Source organism: Penicillium brevicompactum (assembly GCF_028827555.1).
Source record: "Penicillium brevicompactum strain IBT 35665 chromosome Unknown utg000001l_segment0_segment0, whole genome shotgun sequence".
Classification (NCBI taxonomy): Eukaryota; Fungi; Ascomycota; class Eurotiomycetes; order Eurotiales; family Aspergillaceae; genus Penicillium; species Penicillium brevicompactum.
In genome coordinates this window covers 1,446,097-1,460,785 of record NW_026623203.1, presented here as the reverse complement: position 1 = coordinate 1,460,785, position 14,689 = coordinate 1,446,097, and the positions used below count along the sequence as shown (strand labels likewise).

The 14,689-nt window shown below is 51.9% G+C and overlaps 4 protein-coding genes across 4 annotated transcripts; 2 read left to right on the top strand and 2 right to left on the bottom strand.

The window, feature by feature from the left end:
- Positions 1 to 1,060: 1,060 nt before the first annotated feature.
- On the bottom strand, positions 1,061 to 2,090 carry N7506_000313 (NRDE family protein; the record flags this gene model as incomplete). Its single annotated transcript, XM_056949609.1, has 2 exons — positions 1,061 to 1,975; positions 2,025 to 2,090. The coding sequence occupies 2 exons, from the start codon at positions 2,088 to 2,090 to the stop codon at positions 1,061 to 1,063; spliced, it is 981 nt and encodes a 326-aa protein (XP_056815524.1).
- A 621-nt stretch (positions 2,091 to 2,711) lies between these two features.
- On the top strand, positions 2,712 to 3,823 carry N7506_000312 (HVA22/TB2/DP1 family protein; the record flags this gene model as incomplete). Its single annotated transcript, XM_056949608.1, has 4 exons — positions 2,712 to 2,740; positions 2,815 to 2,964; positions 3,023 to 3,516; positions 3,564 to 3,823. The coding sequence occupies 4 exons, from the start codon at positions 2,712 to 2,714 to the stop codon at positions 3,821 to 3,823; spliced, it is 933 nt and encodes a 310-aa protein (XP_056815523.1).
- A 1,295-nt stretch (positions 3,824 to 5,118) lies between these two features.
- N7506_000311 (putative eukaryotic translation initiation factor subunit eIF-4F) lies at positions 5,119 to 10,125 on the top strand (the record flags this gene model as incomplete). The annotated part of the gene is made up of 6 exons (XM_056949607.1): positions 5,119 to 5,739; positions 6,056 to 8,953; positions 9,009 to 9,329; positions 9,391 to 9,474; positions 9,529 to 9,908; positions 9,978 to 10,125. The coding sequence occupies 6 exons, from the start codon at positions 5,119 to 5,121 to the stop codon at positions 10,123 to 10,125; spliced, it is 4,452 nt and encodes a 1,483-aa protein (XP_056815522.1).
- A 1,052-nt stretch (positions 10,126 to 11,177) lies between these two features.
- Positions 11,178 to 12,646, bottom strand: N7506_000310 (universal stress protein; the record flags this gene model as incomplete). The annotated part of the gene is made up of 3 exons (XM_056949606.1): positions 11,178 to 11,819; positions 11,872 to 12,262; positions 12,318 to 12,646. The coding sequence occupies 3 exons, from the start codon at positions 12,644 to 12,646 to the stop codon at positions 11,178 to 11,180; spliced, it is 1,362 nt and encodes a 453-aa protein (XP_056815521.1).
- Positions 12,647 to 14,689: the final 2,043 nt, after the last annotated feature.

Here is a 14,689-nt window from a genome sequence, read left to right as displayed (position 1 = left end):
TAGAGGTACTATATTCCATAGTGAACCTCAATCTATCGGAAATTTGCCAGCAAGGCTTGGCCCTGTGGCCTGATGATAGGAGCCAGAGTGGATGTGATATCACTGCAGGGCCTGTCGGCCAGTTCCCACACTGGCTGGGATGAGTCTCGCGGTCAAAGAAAAAATAATCAAAAGGAGATTATTCTGATACACTTCCGGGGTCGCCTATCCCGTCTTGGGGTGGTGGCCGAGAAAGAAGCACCGGGTAAATTGATCCATGCTCAAGGTGAAACACGACGGGGCGTTTAGTATGTTAAACGTTGCGATCCCCGGCACAATTCGCCTAAATGATGCCGGAAGTTCTTTTGCAAACCGGTATGGCAGATTAAAGTTGATATGCAGCGGAGGCATAGTATCGGGCCAGGCAGCGATCATCCTGCTGTTTATTCGTACGCGGAAAGAGACCAGTCTCAGGCTGGATCAATCAAGCAGTGTAGGTTGGATTAAAAATCTGTCAGCAGAATCCACTGACAAGGAAATTCCATTTTTGCCTGAGTCTCGAGGTCACAATTTTCACTGACATGTGGAAAAGCGACGTGGAAATTTGGTGTTTTGATCTTTTGATCAGTTTGGTGAGAAGGGGGCTCTTGCCCAAAGATGCGCTGGTCGGTTTCGAACGCGGGCCGCAGGAGCAACAAGCACGTGACTTCCCTTTCTAATACGGAGTACTCCGTAGTCCACTTAAAGTGTGTATAGAGCGAGTAAAAACAGAAGGACCCTCTCCTGGGGTAAGGAAGCTCCGGTAAGGAATAAAAAAAATTGGTAGCTTCTCTTTGATTGAGCGTGTCATCCTTAGTGCAGGGGCCATGCTAATCTTCTCTGTATATTTTCATTTGACCAAATGCCCCGAAGGGCAAAAGAACTTGCCTTAAACGTCGCTATATCCTCTTTATTTGGCAGAATAATACCGCCTACCTTTTTGGACTCCAGCATAGGAAGACATTGTAGAACGAAATCCAGTGTTTCAGTTTCTTTAAATAAAAGGAAAAAAAAAAAAATCTCAAATTCTTGCATTAATCGATTATAGTTTATCTGAGGCTACAGATTGGGTGATGTTGAACTCAAATGAATGGTCACCATGCCCAACCGGGATAGCCTGTGCGTCATTGTCATACAGCGTCCTCTCAAAATAGCGTACTCGCCCGTCTGGCCGTGCCAGAAGGACAGTTTGTCTCTGTGTCCCATAAGAGCCAGATGTGTAGCTCTGGTCCACAGGGCCGTTTGTCGGTGTGTTAGTGGAATCCTCTACCCGAGCTGCAGCCTTCTCTGCAGCTTGAACACGATCGTTTGCCGCACCGATGACGGGGATAAAGATACTCTTGCGCAAGTGTTGAATATATGTGTCGATGGTAGCCGTCTCTTGGGACAGCTCAGGCAGAGTATCCGTACTGAGAACCCCCAGCAGCCGATCAATCAAGAGGTCTTCATCTTCTCCCTCGCGCGCATGCTCTTCGATAGCAGCTTCCATCAGCCTCTCGCCATCAATGATCTTCGGCCAGCTTCGATCATCTACACTGGTGTTGCTCAGTCCGCGCGTCTGGTTCTTCTCCGTGGCCACCCAGGTGATATGGTCCATGTCAGAGGCTCGGTTTGAGACTATGGCTAGTGGCTCGTTGATGTGCCCACACACCAGACTGAATCCTCCCACTTGCTTTGCTTCTGGGCTGGCCACGATGGCCTGCACAAACTCCCGGGTGGCTTCTTCTTTCTTTGGGGGACCGGTCAGCCAGCTATTCACGATAACGCCGCGACTGAAGACCCCGATGGCTTCGCTGGCTTTATCTTCGCGATAGTTGGTCAACACAGCGACTTTGCCATGCTTGGTGACGCCCATCCAAGTGCCGTGTGTAGATCGCGCGAGGTCGCGTGAGCCGAGGACATGCGAGGAGGGCTCTGGCCACCAGTCTGGCACTGATGTTGGCCGATGAAGAAATTCCTGAGTATATTAGCTTTGAATCCTGGTGAACTTGGGTCTCTGTGATTACATCTCGATTGTCGATGACGATCAAAGAGTATGAAGGGTGGGCTGTTGAGATCAATGCGATGCACATGATTGAGCGTCCACGGTACTGAATCTATGAGCAGAAATAATGCAACACACGCCAAATCGAATGGCGCTTTATATGTGTGGAAGCAACCTTGGAAGGGTGCGGAGGAAAGAGGAGGGGAGAGGGAACGGGCCCATATGTACGGAACGGGCATCGGGTGATTGGGCGGTTCTGTACGGAGTAGTTTTGGAGATTCACTTCAGTCGATATGACAATATCTAATCCGCAGTGGCATTGCCATTCGAACCAGTAAATTAAATTTGTAGAAAAAAATGTGTAAAAACCCTCCCTCGGCCCTGAAGACCTACAGATAAATATCCAAACTCGAACGGAAGTAAGAGTTGCCGTGACGTCAAGAAACCGCTCAGCTGATATCGACTTGTTATTGTGATGTCGCCTGTAGGGCTGTCTATGGTTCCTTTCAGGGTCAGCTATTTGTAGTCCTTTTCTCCTTTTATGGCTTTGTTTCTATTTATTACCCCCTTTTATCTTTGTTGCCTGCTCGGCCCCGTTTTTTTGTTCTCTCGGTGTTCTTCAGACAGCGGGGCTGAATTTGGAGATTAAAAATCACTGTGCCCCGAGACTTTTGACCTCTGTAAACACCGCCTCGAGCGTCACCTCACCATGTTCGGAATCTTCGCGGACGTCCTGTCGTAAGTTTATCTCGAGTTCTTCCGGGCTGGAACGGGGAGGTCCCACAATCAGCTAACGCAGATCTATTCCATAGCTCGGTCATCACGATCTTCTTCCCCGTCTTCGCTTCGTTCAAAGCCCTCCGTTCCTCCGACCCCTCCCAGCTAGCACCATGGCTCATGTACTGGGTGGTCCTCTCGATCATCATTTGGGCGGAATCGTGGACCTACTTTATCATCGGCTGGTATGGTTGGACCGCTCACATATTACCTGATCGCATGCTGACCACTCGAACAATGCAGGTTCCCATTCTATAGCTGGATTCGACTCTTCTTCCTTTCTTATCTCGTTCTTCCCCAGACGCAAGGGGCTCGCCTACTGTACCAAGATTACGTCGATCCATTTCTGGCCCACCATGAGAGAGAGATCGAGGAGTTTATCGGCCAGACCCATGAGCGCCTCAAGGCCATGGGTCTGCAATACTTCTGGCAAGCTATCGATTTGATTCGAGAGAAAGTCCTGGGGCTGCCCCCACAGCGTCCCGAAACCCCTCCCCAACAAGGTGCCTCCTCGTATGCGCAATCGCTCCTCTCGCGCTTCAACCTCCCCGCCGCCGGAGCCGCGGCGGCCTCTAACGATTGGTACTCCGTTCTCAGCTCCGCTGTGGGCGCTGCGACGTCTACTGGAAGATCCCGCCAAGCCCAAGACGAGCACCTGTCGGCCAGTGGTACTCTCCTTCAGCGCCAGATGCAGTCTATGTCCGGTGCCGAAAAGGCGCACTTTATTTCCTCTCAGCGTGAGCTCCTGGATCATCTTCGGTCGACCCTGACCAGCGAGGAGCAGAGCACCCCCGGGAGCATGAGAATGACGACCTGGCCTACGGCATACCGCTACGAAAGAACCGAAGCGAGAACTCCTTCGAGGTCGTCGACGACGAAGACCTGGGCCGTCGCCCGGACCGCAAAACTAGCGGCGGATGGTCTACAGGCTGGTTTAGCAATGAGCAGGATTCGTCTGGGTCGTCTGGCACGGACTTCGCGGCCCGCGCCATTGACGAGATTGCCCGGTCGCGCGCCACCGGGTATGATCGATCTGGAGAGTAGCCGGAGGGATTTGCTATGCAGGGTTTAGGTAGAAACTGGAAGAAAATCACCCACTAAAATAGAATCGCAGCACTGTACTCTCGCTGGGTGAGAGACAGGGAACTGAACCTCGGGAGGTTCATGGCTTTATTTTAACGTGCTGAAGCGATCAAATCAGATCTGAATGAATACTTTGCTTACTCTGTCAAATACCTGTTGGCCGAGGATCTCCGTCCGAATCCCTCCGGTCGGAGGAATAATATGCATAGGAAGATTCGGATGCAGTGGTAATGCAAGGACGGGAGATCGCGAGGACAATGTATTTGATATTCCCTATCTCAGGGGCTATGAAGGAAGTATTTCACACCGTATCGGTGCTATCGAGCCAGGGGGAGAAATATCCCTTTGTACTCCGTAAAGCATTCAATAACCGATAGTCGACTATTCCATACTAGGGGGAGGACAATAGTCCGTATGGAACTAGTCGACGAATAGGTTGGAGTCAATGAAAGGCCGAGTTATCCGGACAGAGAGAAAAGAAATCCCCAGGATATCAGATATACCAAGTACACTAGAGGAAAGACATGTAGGTAGAATATACAGGGGAGTGTGTAGTTAGTAGTAAGTATAGAGCAACAGAGTGGCAAATGGGGAAAATGGGGCACTGGAGGGTCTATCAGGTTCCAGATTGACGAGAGAAGAGGAAAGCAATGAGCAAAGAAGAATATCCTAACGACCAAGAGCTCAAAGAGTCATAACTAGGCAACATAACTAATTTATAGGCTGTTTCGTATAATTCTTAGTTCTTTCGTACTTGCGACTCACTTGTAGATAGACGCACATGTCATGGGTGGCGTCAATAGACATCAAGAAGAAAAATCGAAAATCATGATAAAAAAAAAACCTCTTCAACTTCAGATCACTTCTCCAGAGACTGTAGTTACTCTAGAGAAGTACTCTCATCAGAAATCTCCTTTGTATCGTGGTGAGTTGCTCTCCGTTACGCCCTTTCGTTTTCCACAAACCCCAAAAGTTTTTTCCACCGAAACAACTTTTTTTCTTCGATTTCCTCCCACCAACCTTTAACCATCTTCACACACTCGCAACTGTAGACCAAACGCCGCATCTTTTGCTGCGTACCTGGTCTTCATTGCATCTGGAACTAGTTTCCTTTTTTTTCTCCTTTCTCTTTATCCCTTTTAACCTGCGATAGGTTTGGATGTGGCCCTGTCACGCCTCTACCGCGTCTTGACATCACCTCTCTTTCGATCTATTCTCGCCCTCTTCGCGCGTCCAGACGGAAAACAACCTGTCTAATGACCTCGAACCCTCCTCAGTCGGGCCAACAAGGACAAAGCACCGCTACCTCCGCTTCGACCCAGCCCGCATCTCAGCCCACCCAGGCGACCACCTCCTACGCCAACGCGACCAAGAAGTCCGCGACGGACTCGACCGCCGCCTCCGCCACCGTGAGCGGCTCAGCGCATAATGGGCAGCAGAGTTCTGTATCTTCTGTGAACGGAAAACCCATGCAAAACCAACCTGCCGCTTCGGGCGTCACCATCGTCAATGGGGCTCCCTCTGCTCCAGCTGCTGGCGATCACTCTCGCAAGCCCTCTGTGACCATCACCTCCAGTGGTACCTCCGGATACATTCCCAACGGCGGCGCTCCCGCGAGCCGTCCCAACAGCCTTCAGTTCGGTTTCGCAAACCAGCAGAGTTCTCCCAACATGGGTGCGCCCGCGGTTCCTGCCTCCAACCCGGCTCAGACTGGTCTCGGTGCGCCCTCCACCAACCCCCGTGTGACTTCTCCTCAGACTTCGCCCTCGCCTATTCCTCAGCCCGCTTCCAGCGGCGGTCGTCCTCCCCCATCTACTTACCAGACTCAAGGAAACGTTCCCAACTTCGGTAGCTTTGGAGAATCCGGTGATGCCAACGTAAGTTTTGCGATTTCTTTTTTCCCCCTCTCTACGTCTTGAACAGAAGGTCTCGATGTGCAAGCGCTGTGATTTTTGCGGCAAATTTATGCACCTTGCTATCAAATTTCCATTTTTGGAAGATATGCTGTTCATCCCCGTCCCCCGTCCCCCGTCTACCTTTCGTTTTTCCCCCCTCGTTTTTTTTTTTCTCGTTTTACTCGTTCTCTCTCGTTCTCTCTCGTTCTCTTTCTTTTCCCTCTCCTGTTCATTTTCTCTCCTCTCTTTCGGTTTTCTCTCAATTCATGTGCTAACAAGACGTCTTTCGCACAATCAGGCTCCCCACGGTCCTCCCCACATGCGTCGCGAGTCTTCTCAGTCAACCCACAGCGACAACATGAACGGCCCCGGACGCTCGGGCTACCCCCACCAGGGTGGTCGCGGTCGTGGATACTCTCAGTCCGGTTACCAGGGACAACAGATGCCTTACTCTCCCAACCCCGGTTTCCGCCAGACCCCCAACCAACCCCGCGGAGGTCCCAACATGGCTCCTCAGTTCCACGGTCCCAACCAGGGTCGCCCGTTGGCTCCTTACTCGCCTCACCAAGCCCAACGCAGCCCTGCTTTGGCCAATGTTAACCCTACCACTCCCCAGATGGGCCAGGTCCCCATGGCACACCCCAACATGCCCCCCCAGCCCTACGGTTACGGCCAACACATGGGTCCCCAAGCTGTGAGCAATCCCTCTTCTTTCCCCCCTCATGCTCTTCAGAATTCTCCGCGACGTGAATCCCAAAGGAAGTTCAGCAACCCCAGACATAATGGGAAGCAACAGCAACGCTCGGTTTACCAGAACCAGCTTCCCATGGATCTTGCGCCTGAGAGCCGCCAGTTTGAACAACTTCTGACACTTGTGCACACCAAACAGACTTACCCCGGTGGATACGATCCCAACTACGCCGGTTACTACAACCCGGCCGCTGGTGGCTACTACATGACCCCGCCCTCTCCCCAGCCTCGTGCTGCGGGCATGCCCTACAACAACCAGTACATGGGCCAACAATACCCTGCCCCTATCCCTCAGGCGGCTCCCCTTTCACGTACCCCCTCCCAGGTTTCTACTGATCGTCCAGGCTCAAGCCTCGGCCAGGGACCCGCCCCCACTGGTCCAGCTACCCCCGGTCACACCCACACCGCCAGCCGAACCTCCAACTCTCCCGCTCCCAAGCCGCACTTTGTCATTCCCTCGGCTAAGAAGAGCGCTGCGATTGTCATCAAGGACCCTAACAGCGGCTCGATCAAGACCTTTGAAAACGCTTCTCCCGCACGCGCTTCTCCCTCGCGCGCTTCTCCTTCCCCCGTGAAATTCAGCACTCCCCCCACCTCTACTCCTCCTCCCCGCACAGCCAGCGCCAACGAGCACGCTCGTTCCGACAGCAAGGCCAATGCTGCCAAGACCGACGAGGAGAAGAAGCAGGAGTTGAAGGATGCTGTCCGCTTGAAGATTCAGCAAGACGAGGCTGCCCAGAAGCAGCGTCTCGCTGATGAGGCCTCCAGCAAGACTACCGAAGCCGAGTCTGCCCCTGCCAAGAAGGATGACACCGAAGCTGCTCGTGCTGCCATTGAGGACCTTTCCATCAAGGAGAAGGCTGCCCCTGCCGAAGAGGCCAAGCCTGTCGTCGCTGAGGAGCCCAAGAAGGTTGCTGCTGCTGAAGAGCCCAAGAAGGCCCCTGCTCCCGCCCCTGCTGATGACGATGAGATCGACTTTGATGCCATCGAGCGTGAAATGGCCGAGATCGAAGCTAAGGAGCGTGCTGCCGAAGAGGACTACAACCGCGTCAAGGCTGAGAAGAAGGCCAAGGCCGAGCAGGCCGAGCGTGAGGAGCGTGAGAACTACGAGGCCACTATGAAGAAGGCTGAGGCCGAGGCCGAGGCTCGTGAACTTGCTCGTGAGCAGGCTCGCGCCAACGGCGAAAGCGCCCCCAGTGAGAACAAGGATATGTTCGCTTCTCTCAAGAAGGGTGGATTCGGTGCCACTGAAACTGCCAGTGAGGGTGGTCTTGACACTCCCATCTCCGACATGGGTCCTCCCTCTAAGCCCGCGAGCGCTGATTCCAAGAAGCCTGCTGGTCTCAAGCTTGAGACTTCCAAGCCCACCGAGCCTCTGCAGCCCACTGCGGCCATGAAGTCTCTCGAGAACGCCAAGTACATTGTTGAGCTCAGCAAGATCACATACCCCTCCTCAATCACTCCTCCAAATGCTGTATTGAACGATGCCGCACCCGAAGGCCGCAAGTTCCACTATGACCGCGACTTCCTGATGCAGTTCCAGGCCGCTTTCAGGGAGAAGATTTCCGTTGATTGGGACTCCCGCGTCCGTGAGACTGTTGGTGACCCAACTGACTCTGCCCGTCAAGGCGGTCGCACCCCCAGCATGGGTAGCCGCAACCCCTCTCGCGGTGGTATGAGCGGTAACTTCCCTATGGGTACTTTCGCCGCACCCCGCCCTGGTCAGATGCCTCCTATGGGCGGTAACCCCATGGGCAACCGCACTGCTTCTGGATTCGGATTCGGGCGAGGCGGTTCCCCTGGCATGAACCCCCTCAGCAACATGCGCACCGGTTCCGGTGTTGGACCTCGCACTGGCTCTAAGGGTGGTCGCAACGACAGCAAGGCCGGTGGTCGCAGCAAGGCCGGTGGTCGCAAGGATGAGGAGCAGAACAAGTCTATGCCCCTCACCGCTGGTATGGACCTCAAGGCTATCCAAACCACCGCATCTGGCTGGAAGCCCCGCAGTGTCGGCCAACCTGCCTCTGGCCCTGCCCCTGGTGGTGATACAGGCTACATGGCACCTGACGTCGTGCAGCGTAAGGTCAAGGCTGCTCTTAACAAGATGACTCCCGAGAAGTTCGATCGTATCGCTGGACAGATCCTCGAAATTGTCTCCCAGTCCAAGGATGAGACTGACGGCCGCACCCTGCGCCAGGTCATTCAGCTCACCTTCGAGAAGGCTACTGATGAGGCTCACTGGGCCCCCATGTACGCCAAGTTCTGCAAGAGTATGCTTGAGAGCATGAGCGCCGATATCAAGGATGAGAACATCCGCGATCGCAACGGCACAGTCGTTGCCGGTGGCAGCTTGTTCCGCAAGTACCTGCTCAACCGTTGTCAAGAGGAGTTCGAGCGTGGTTGGAAGGTCAACCTTCCCGAGAAGCCTGAGGGCGTCACTGAAGAGGTATGTTATATTTCAAGGTCCAAGCATATGGTTCGTGTGTACTAACTATCAATAGGTTGCTATGATGTCTGATGAATATTACATTGCTGCTGCCGCTAAGCGTCGTGGTCTCGGTCTCGTCAAGTTCATTGGTGAGCTTTACAAGCTTGGCATGCTTACTGAGCGTATCATGCACGAGTGTGTTAAGAAGCTTGTTGACTACGAGGGCATTCCCGATGAGGCTGAGGTTGAGAGTTTGACCTCTCTTCTCCGCACCATTGGTGCCAGTCTCGATGCCTCCGAGAAGGGACCTGCTATGATGGATGCTTACTTCGCCCGCATTCACCTCATGGTCGAGACCCCCAACCTGCCCAGCCGTCTCCGTTTCATGTTGCTCGTAAGTACCCTTTGGTTCCCCTTTTGAATGAGGAGAATCAGGACACTAACCAATTTATCAGGATATCATTGATCTTCGCGCCGCTCGCTGGAACTCCAAGGAGGGTGACAAGGGTCCTCAGACCATCGTTGAGATTCGTGAGGCTGTAAGTTTTCGCTGTACCATCCAATGCACCCTCTCAATACTAACTTGAATCTAGGCTGCCCGCGCCCAACAAGCCGCTGAGGCTGAGCGTCAGCGCCAAACCAGCAACCGCGGTGGCGGTGGCCGTATGCCCATGGGCCGCGGTGACGCCCGTGGATTCGGATACGGAAACCAGGCTCCTCCCCCTGACTACGCCTCCAGCAAGGTAGGCAGTGACGATCTCCGTCGTCTCCGTGCTACCCGCAACACCAACCAGCCCATGTCCTTCGGACCCTCCAGCCTTCTCGGCTCCCGCACCAACAGTGGCCGCAAGAACCTCGGCCCCGGCGGTAACCTGGTCCGTGGCAGTGACGACAGCGCCGCCAGCTCGCGCACCGGTACCCCTCCCGCCGGCAAGAAGGAAGACAAGGACACTTCCTCCATGAACGCTTTCAGGTACGTGATTCGCGCCCGCGTGGACATCAATTCTCTCCCAAGGACCCCCAGATGCTAATAGCCAGCCAGTGCGCTCGCCGCCCTTGAGGACCGGGATAACATGGCAACCTCGCCCCCCTCAAACCCTACCTCTCCGATGCTCACCAAGTCGCAGCCCGCGGCTGAACGTCGACCCTCAAAAACCCCGTCTGTCAAGGATGGTGAATCCACAGCATAGAAAGTCCTTAGGAGTTAATGATCAACGCTTCTCGTTTCTGGTTCATACAAAAGATTTCATTTTCCGTCATTTTGTTTCAACCCACCTCCTCCCGGAGCTGGGCTTTTTTCTGTTGCGGTTTCCCATGCATTTTTCCGACTGGTCGGTCTGAGGTCTCCGTTTTCATCTTTATCGCGGTTACCCTTTTTTCGAACCGAATCAAATTCCTCTTCATAGTGTACAATCTTCACATCTTCACCTTTCTTTTCTCAACTGTTATTTTCCTACGATGGCTTTGGTTCCCTGTGAGCATTGGGCACTGGGCACGGAGCACTGAGCTTTGAGCGGCGACCACGGCAATGATGAACCGGGTTTAATAGTAGGATTTTTGCTCTTTCAGATTCTGTTTTTCTTTCCCTTTTCCGTTGCTGGGTTTTCTCGGGGTTTTGAGAGGTGGTGATCGGGTTGATCCTCAATCCTGTTCATCGTGAAGAAGGGTTTGCTTTTTCTACTTTCTGTTCCTTTCTACATTTTCTCTTGTCCTTCTTCAATACCCAGAGCATTCTCGGTTACGATGCGATTGAATGATGCTTCGCCTCTTGAATACGATAGTTTCAATGAATTTCTTCGTTTACATTGTGCTTGGGTGCGTAGATTATATTGCTGGATACTCGTGTTGTAGTTTCGAGGTGCTATTCATGGCAAGGATCTCGTCTGTGTTCAGGTTGCATGATGCTTTTATGTTGACTTGAGTTAGATTTATCTACCTCTGTACTCGAGGGACGCTGCAACCACAAGCTACAACTATAATGCGACGCGATGTACCTGTCTTGAAGGTTCAATTCATGTTCTTTTGTAAGTGGCAAGCGCCAGTAATCATCCAAGGCTAGGTAAACCAGATGCTTGGACTTGGTAAATGTTAAATGGGTATTCGGGGTATGGGACCAGTTGCAGGATAGTGGGTGGCCAAGACTGCTGCGCAAATCCCAAATGAGAGGTAATAGAGTGATTCGTATGCATCGTGAATATAGGAAATCCTGATCTTCGAGTCCAAGTCATGACTCAATCATGGTTCAAGATCCGTTCTGATCATTGTCCCCAGACACTTCGATAGAGGGGATTGAAACTGATTTAGTATCCGCGCCGTTGTCCGACTTCTCGCCTTCCGTGGAGGACGAGTCAGATGAGGAGTCATTTTCGGCGCCGCCCGTGGGCTGGGTCTCGGCAACGCTCTCCTGGGAGCTATCTGCCGGACTATCGATAGGGCTCTTCATGACGACAGCATCAAGCGAGTTCCGAGCAGGAGTTGTGGAGTCGGAATCATCGTGGCTGATGCTGCTTCGGTCTGAGACTGACAGTGAGCTGCGCGAGTTCGCGTTTGAGTATGAGGCCGGAAGACCCAAGGCTTCAGCGACTGCGGCCTCTTCGTCTGGCAGCTTGGAGGTGCTGCTATCGTTACTTGAGCTGGCGCCGAATATGCGGCTTCCGCGCTGTTCGCTCAGTTCCAAGATATGGTTATAACTGCGTCGCGTGGGGTCCGCGCGGCGCTTGTTTTTCTTCTTTTCGCGCTTTGGGGATGGGCGTACGACGATAACTGGGATGGGAGATTGTTGAAGACAGTATTTAGACACGGAGCCTGGGAGTAAACTGTGCACGCCTTTCATGTTGCGGCCCCGCGTGCCGACCACGAGCATTGCGGGTTCGTATATGCGGATCTTGGTTATGTTAGACTTGATGTGTTTTACAGTGTCAAGGACGTCAGCTTACCATGCGCTGGATGATGCTTTCAACCTTGCCCACTGCAAGTTCCAGAACCAGACTGATGGCCTTTTCATCCTGGCTGTTTTTCCGTATTACCTGCTCAAATAGCTTCTCGGCTTCCTCGCGGTATTTCCGCTCTTCAATCGCAATATCGGTGGCGATACGCGAATCCTTCTCCACCGCTCGGAGACAGACGATCTCGTCGCCGTCATCCACCAGCTCGTCGATGAGCCATTCGAGGGCAAATTCAGAGTAGTCGTTTTGATCCGTGCCACATAGGAACGTTCTGCTTCGGCGTGTGCTCTGATATCCCTTATGCTTGTAGTTCAGGGTGAGGGAGAAATCGGTGGCGTCGAAATTATCGAAGGTGTCAAAAGATACACCTCTTTCATAGGTCCTGTTCTGTATTAGCATTTTTCTCATGAAGAATGTGGATTTGGGGTATAGCATACTTAGGAGGGGGAGGGGACGGCCCTCTGTTCAGTTGTGCAGCCCTATGTTCCCTCTCTTTTTCTTCCAGATCCCTCGTCGGGGTATCTCCGTATGATAGCCGTTTCTCCTTTACGTTTGATTTGATGCTTGACGACCGAGTTGGTAGCTGAGACTGTGCAGCGCCTACGCTGAATTGGATTGATCTTCGCCGTGGACTTTTGTCTCGAGTAGGAACGTCACCGGAAAGGCTGCGGGTATGACCGGACCCCGCAGCTGGAGTCGTATGATCGCTGGATCTAGGTCGTCCTTGGCTCTCGAACGAGGGTTTGGGGGAGCTTGGTGCAGACATTTCAAGGTAGCTCTGGGACGAAAGTCCAATGCAGGGGAATGTTGCCTAGGTGGTCTGCTGATTTCCCTTCCAAGGTTGGGAGTTAACGCAGTTGGCAGTGGCTAGTAGCGTGTATCAGCGTCCATGGGATTGCTGGGTGTTCCACAGGACCAGACGGTAGGTTGATGTCATGTTTCAAAAGAGCATTTGCAAAAGATCGGAGGAATGTTAATGGTCACGAGGCATATTGCACGAAAGGGGAGGAGTGACGGATGCAGCGAGGGGTCAGGGCGGCGATCACTTATCGATAGGGAGCTTAATTGATTATGTCATCGGTTTTTGACCAACTGTTCCACGTGACATTGACGTACATTTCCAGGCTACGCTCAAGAAAATAGCAAGGCAGTGTATAATACCTTGGTATTCTATCATGTGTGAACTTTTTACCCTAGCAGATGTCTCTTTGCTTCATTCTGTACCTAGGTACCTCCTACACAGTTGGAAGTCTATGGGGTACTCCAGGTAGGTAGGAGTGGGATGTATATTTCTGTGAAATCTCAAGATGGATTGTGTATTTTCAACAGTGGATGACAAGAACAACAATTCAGTATTCATGCCTTGCATACTCCATATTAGTAGCTAACGTTGGAACATGATAAAGTACCTAAGCCCAAAACAGAAACACATCAAACGGAGTCTGAGACCACCACATCCTGTGTGAAACAAGCCTTCTAGAAGGATGACAACATAAACATTCGTATTCGTACTCTGTACTCGGCATTGCTATATAGGCCACCAAAATTTCCGACAAACAAGGTTGGGTTCCATATTTTGTATAACAGCCTAACATGGTGAAGTCATGCATAAAGTCAATCTTGGAAGTTGATATCATTCCCTATGGGCCCATAGAACACGGAGGTACGGAGTACGGAGTACGAAAGATACTCGTTGGTATCTCGGCCAGATCCACCGAGCAAGCCACAGCAAACAGCGCAAGCCACCTGAAACCGAGACAGATGTTTATGCTTACCCATGACTAACTCTATATCTCAGGGTCTCAAGCCCCCCAACTGTCAGATAGTGAATGCAGATAGGAAATAGGGGGATCGTCAACCCAACCCAATAATCAGCCCGACAGAGCCACACATACAGATTAGTCCCTAAAGCCACCAGAAATTTCCCCTCCAGCCCAATCTCTACCCGAACAACACCAGCTGAATCACCACACTAGAAGCAAAAAGAAGCGAGAAAGAAAAAAAGAAAGAAAAAATCACCCTTTCCCGCTCCACCATTCTCCACTTTACGGTAACTCCGAAACTCCAGTTCAAATTAATGACACCAGTACTCCGTACCGTAGTCTCCTAACCAGATGGGGGATGAGTAATAGTCTACGGAGTAGACAGGAAATACGGAGTAGAGATTTACGAACTATCTATGGGGACAGGATCACCACTAGTAAAACCCTTCACGACGCTATCAGTTAGTAGTTTGCACTATGCCGACTTAGCCGCGAAGATCAGACTTGGCTTTGATCAGATCTCTGATCTATCAAGCTTGTCCGGCGGTGAAGCAGAGCGCATGGCGTGCTATCGTGCTGCGCTGCCATTTGGTTGTACCCGCGCTCGGGGCTCCGATCGACGGGTCACATGCGCCGTGGGTTGGATTCTTGACGATTGCTGATTCTGCCGGTTTGGCATTCGCAGAGTCTGGATTGTTTTACATGGGGAATCTTAGAATCTTGATATCTTGGAATGGGTTGAAATATTTTAGAATTTTTATGTATTATTTCCTTTTGACGTGTTTCGTCTATATAATTTCGGATTCCAGATGGTTCCAGATGGAATCGTAATGTCTCCGCATGTTTCAAACATGTTCGAATGCAGTCTCGACCTTTGCAAGGAGAGCTGTTGGGCTGCCATTGCAACCAGAGATGAGAGGGGTATGTATAAAATGAGAAAAAATAGTAGGCAATGGAGACACAGTCTCCATGATGATGCCATCCAAAAACGCCAGTAAACAGAACACGAGATGAGAATAGAATCGCTGAACATTGGCCACAATCGT